The 4,830-nt window shown below is 48.2% G+C and overlaps 2 protein-coding genes across 2 annotated transcripts in view; both read left to right on the top strand.

Moving 5' to 3' along the window:
* The first annotated feature begins 2,775 nt into the window (after nucleotides 1-2,775).
* Nucleotides 2,776-4,830, top strand: part of LOC117441295 (nesprin-1-like) — a 24,081-nt gene continuing 22,026 nt past the window's right edge. Inside the window, exons 1-2 of the mRNA XM_034077485.2 lie at nucleotides 2,776-2,937; nucleotides 3,198-3,394. Coding sequence (XP_033933376.2) covers nucleotides 2,858-2,937; nucleotides 3,198-3,394 — 277 coding nt within the window. The 5' untranslated portion in view covers nucleotides 2,776-2,857. The remainder of the gene's footprint in view (nucleotides 2,938-3,197; nucleotides 3,395-4,830) is intronic.
* Nucleotides 3,596-4,830, top strand: part of LOC139433265 (keratin-associated protein 10-10-like) — a 2,233-nt gene continuing 998 nt past the window's right edge. Inside the window, exon 1 of the mRNA XM_071202200.1 lies at nucleotides 3,596-3,615. Within this exon, the coding sequence (XP_071058301.1) occupies nucleotides 3,596-3,615 (20 nt within the window). The remainder of the gene's footprint in view (nucleotides 3,616-4,830) is intronic.

Here is a 4,830-nt window from a genome sequence, read left to right as displayed (position 1 = left end):
TCGCTGAGCGGCCGGCGGCTCCACCGAATGGCCATGTTTTAAACCATGCTAACTTGTGTGTGTGTGTGTGTGTGTGTGTGTGTGTGTGTGTGTGTGTGTGTGTGTGTGTGTGTGTGTGTGTGCAGCCCTGTGAGCAAGGCCGTCAGCTGAAGAGGATCCACTGGGTCTCCAACATCGGCACAGCGCTCAAATTCCTGGAAGGCAGGAAGGTGAGCATCGTTATCAGAATCACTTTAATAATAAATAATAATAATATATAATATTTTCATAGCGCCTTTCAGGAAACCCAAGGTCGCTTTACAAGTCGGGTAGGGGGGGGGGGGGGGGGAAAAATAAACCTTTTAAACTAACTAGTGGGGAAAGCCTCGGTGAAAAGGTGCGTTTTGAGGGCTTTTTTGAAAATGTCCAGGGTCGGGGCGCTGCGGATTTCGGGGGGGAGAGAGTTCCAGAGGGTGGGGGGTGCCACACTGAAGGCTCTGTCACCAGAAGTCCGCAACCTGGTGCGGGGGGTGGAGAGGAGATCCTGTCCAGATGGTCTTAGCTTCCGGGATGGAGTGGTAGCGGAGAAGGTCAGACAGGTATTGGGGGGCGAGGGACTGGTAAGTCAGAAGAAGGAGTTTATCGGTGATACGTGCTCGACTGGGAGCCAGTGGAGGTGGATCAGGGTGGGGTGATGTGCTGCCAGGGCTTGGTGTGAGCGAGCACCCTGGCAGCCGAGTGCTGCACATACTGGAGCCTGTCCGGGGCTTTACTGGGAACCCCGGACAGGACTCCGTTGCAGTAATCCAACTTTGACAGGCTTTGATGGTTTTATCTAAATGTCTCGTCGGAGCTGCAGCCTCTGTTCGGCGGTGTGACGATGTGTTTATTGAGACCGCTTGTGTTGTTGTTTTCAGCCATGAATCGTAGGCTTGTTGTCAGGTGGTACATTCCATTTATTGATCAGGTTTCGAGCGGCGTGAAAGTTCAATATTTCATCAAACAACACATTCGGTTCACACGGGTCTTATTGTAACAAAGTGGTCACGTGACTCCTTCTGGTGTCACTGCAGATCTGCTGTGAGCTAGCTAGCTAACGTAGCTAACCGAGTCATTTCAGATACTGACAAACTCTTCCAGGTGTGAGACGGAGACGGAGACAGAGACATAAAGACACTCAACACAATGTTAGCATGGCACACTCTTTAGAGGTAGCTCAGCTGGGTTTACATGCACAGTGTGAGAGGCAGCAGGTGTGTGAGTACATGAACAGGACCAGATGACTCACCTGCGATGTGTCCCGTCTGCTGCAGTCTCTGTATCGAGGATCTCCGGTCAGTTTGCTCTCTCTCTCTCTGAAGTGTGCACGCATCGCCCTTTGATCTGACGCCGCACGCTGACGCATTTGAGCTCACCTGTGATACGTCTCCTCTGATGCAAGGCGTGCGGTGCTTTGTCTTCACTGCGGCCGTCTCTGCTTCCTGCTCCGGCTTCTCTATGACATCAAAGACCGCACTTTGATGAGTTTGAGCAAACAAAGAAAGCAGCTTGCGATATGTTTGCGACTGTGTGACACTTCTGACGTTGGTTATTCATGTTATGATGCATGTGCCATTTCTGGGGTTATTCCAAGAAATTTGACTTTTTTCTAAGATCTTAAAAAAAAATTATATTTGGACCTTTTTCACATTTGTATTATTTTTTCTCATATTTTGACTTTTTTCTAAGAATTTTGATTTTTTTTTCCAGAAATTCAAAATGTTTCAGATTTCTGACGTTTTTTTTCTAATATTTCGACTTTTTTCTAAGAATTTTTTTTTTTTCAGATTTCTGCAGTTTTTCTAAGAATGTTGACTTTTTCTCATATTTTGACTTTTCCAACCTTTTTCACATTTCTGACGTTTTCCGTCAGATTTTGAGCGAACACAGAAAGCCGCTTGTTGTGTGGCACAGGGTGGATATTCATGTTGTAATAATGTGTTGCATTTCCCAGAATAACCCTCTTTGTTTGTGTTTCAGATCAAACTGGTGAACATTCACGCGACCGACATCGCAGACGGACGCCCGTCCATCGTCCTCGGGCTGATATGGACCGTCATCCTCTACTTCCAGGTGCAAACAGAGTTAAACCTGAGGAAAACGGTTATTAGAAACTCTGAGCGTTCAATCACTTCATGCTGAGCTTTTATTTCAACAAAGTGAATTTGATTTAAATTAAGATATAATAAAAGTATAAGCATCAAATTCAACTTCAAGAACAAAAAGTAAAATTACCAATTCTGTAAAAAAATTCAGCTGAAATTCTCGTTTTTTTTTATTAACACTTTGAGAAAAAGTAAATTCTTATAGGGTTAAAAAGTTCTGGAGAAAAACATCTGAGAAAAGTTAAAATCGTAAAATCTGAGAAAAAAAATAAATTCTTGGAAAAATTTACAAATGAGAAAAATAAATCTAAATATGAGAAAAACGTCAGAATTCAGAAAAAAGTAAATTTCTTAGAAAACCCCCAAAACTTCTGTGAAAGATGTCTCCTGTTGCTGACCTGGTCTCCTCTCTCCTCTCTCCTCCTCTCTCCTCTCCTCCTCTCTCCTCCTCTCTTCTCTCTCCTCTCTCCTCTCTCCTCCTCTCTCCTCTCCTCCTCTCTTCTCTCTCCTCTCTTCTCTCTCCTCCTCTCTCCTCTCTCCCCCTCTCCTCTCCTCTCCTCTCTCCTCCTCTCTCCTCTCTCTCCTCTCTCCTCTCCCCTCCTCTCCCCCCCTCTCTCCCCCCCCTCTCCCCCTCTCCTCAGATCGAGGAGCTGACCAGTAACCTGACCTCCCTGCAGCCCCTCTCCACCAGCAGTTCCTCAGTGGAGAGCAGTGAGGCCGGCAGCCCCCCACCCATGAAGAGGAAGGTGGTGCAGCGCTTCCAGGGCGGCGCCAAGAAGGCCCTGCTGCGATGGGTTCAGAGCACCGCCGCACAGTAAGGAACATCCACTCACTGTGGGGTTATAGACATCAGAGGAGGTACCAGGGGAGGTGTGTGTGTGTGTGTGTGTGTGTGTGTGTGTGTGTGTGTGTGTGTGTGTGTGTGTGTGTGTGTCTCACAGTAACCTTCAGAACATAACGTCTCTGTGTGTGTGTTCTTCAAGGTAAGCTGAGGTGTGTGTCATAACCTTCCTCTGTGTGTGTGTGTGTGTGTGTGTGTGTGTGTGTGTGTGTGTGTGTGTGTGTGTGTTTCAGGTTCCACGGTCTCCAGGTGAAGGACTTCGGGCCCAGCTGGAGGGACGGAGTGCTCTTCCAGTCCGTGGTCCACTCCATCAGACCTGACCTGGTGGACATGGAGGAGGTGAGGAGGAGGAGCAACAGGGAGAACCTGGAGGAGGCCTTCTCCCTGGCAGAGAACCAGCTGGGCATCCCCCGCCTGCTGGACCCTGAAGGTACCCCTCCTCGAACATACAGCTAGCCTGCCCTTTGTCCACGAGGTTGTTCCACTAAGTCTGTCCTTGTCTGCAGATATCTCTTTTAAATATATTCACAACATGTCAGAAAAGCTTGTTGGAGGAACTAACTGTGTTAGAGTCAGTAATAATATAATAATAATAATGTTAATAATACACTTTATTCATTTAGCACCTTTGATGCTGGACGCAGCCCCAAGGTGTGACAGAACATGCCAGAACAGAAAGAGTGATCTCACTGAACCGTAAACTACTGATACTAAAAGAAAATTACAATTGCCCCAAATGATGAGCCGCGTTAAAAAGATACACTGAGAAACCGTTGACTGTATTAGGTTAGATGAAAGTCATGATACCGAGTTTAAATACAACATGTTAAGTTGTACTTCATATCATTGCTGACTAACTTAGTGCAGTTATGTGAAACCTGTTGAAGTCAACGTCATTGATCTCTCTGTCTGTAAATACTCACTGAGTCAGGTTGACGTTAAAGTTGACTTTGACTTTTTTGACTTTGATAATACGATTAATGAAAGTCAACGGTTCAGTTCTTTCAGTGTAGGCCTTTATTGTAACGAGGTGCTGATATCTGTAGTGTTTCCTCTGAAGTGGTTGTAGTTACAGATTGATGCTGCGTTCCAGTGCTGCCCAGTGTCTGTCTGCAGTCTGTCTGCAGTCTGTCTGCAGTCTGTCTGCAGCCTCTCTGCAGTCTGTCTGCAGCCTCTCTGCAGTCTGTCTGCAGTCTGTCTGCAGCCTCTCTGCAGTCTGTCTGCAGTCTGTCTGCAGCCTCTCTGCAGTCTGTCTGCAGCCTCTCTGTAGTCTGTCTGCAGCCTGTCTGCAGTCTGTCTGCAGTCTGTCTGCAGCCTCTCAGCAGTCTGTCTGCAGCCTGTCTGCAGCCTCTCTGCAGTCTGTCTGCAGCCTGTCTGCAGTCTGTCTGCAGTCTGTCTGCAGCCTGTCTGCAGTCTGTCTGCAGCCCTGTCTGCAGCCTCTCTGCAGTCTGTCTGCAGCCTCTCTGCAGTCTGTCTGCAGCCTGTCTGCAGCCTGTCTGCAGTCTGTCTGCAGTCTGTCTGCAGTCTGTCTGCAGCCTGTCTGCAGTCTGCCTGCAGTCTGTCTGCAGCCTGTCTGCAGTCTGTCTGCAGCCCTGTCTGCAGCCTCTCTGCAGTCTGTCTGCAGTCTGTCTGCAGTCTGTCTGCAGTCTGTCTGCAGTCTGTCTGCAGCCTCTCTGCAGTCTGTCTGCAGTCTGTCTGCAGTCTGTCTGGAGCCTCTCTGCAGTCTGTCTGCAGCCTCTCTGCAGTCTGTCTGCAGCCTCTCTGCAGTCTGTCTGCAGCCTGTCTGCAGCCTGTCTGCAGCCTGTCTGCAGCCTGTCTGCAGTCTGTCTGCAGCCTCTCTGCAGTCTGTCTGCAGCCTGTCTGCAG

The sequence above is a fragment of the Pseudochaenichthys georgianus genome, unplaced genomic scaffold (assembly GCF_902827115.2).
Source record: "Pseudochaenichthys georgianus unplaced genomic scaffold, fPseGeo1.2 scaffold_1647_arrow_ctg1, whole genome shotgun sequence".
In the NCBI taxonomy this organism is placed as follows: domain Eukaryota; kingdom Metazoa; phylum Chordata; class Actinopteri; order Perciformes; family Channichthyidae; genus Pseudochaenichthys; species Pseudochaenichthys georgianus.
This window is presented reverse-complemented; position numbering and strand designations above follow the sequence as displayed.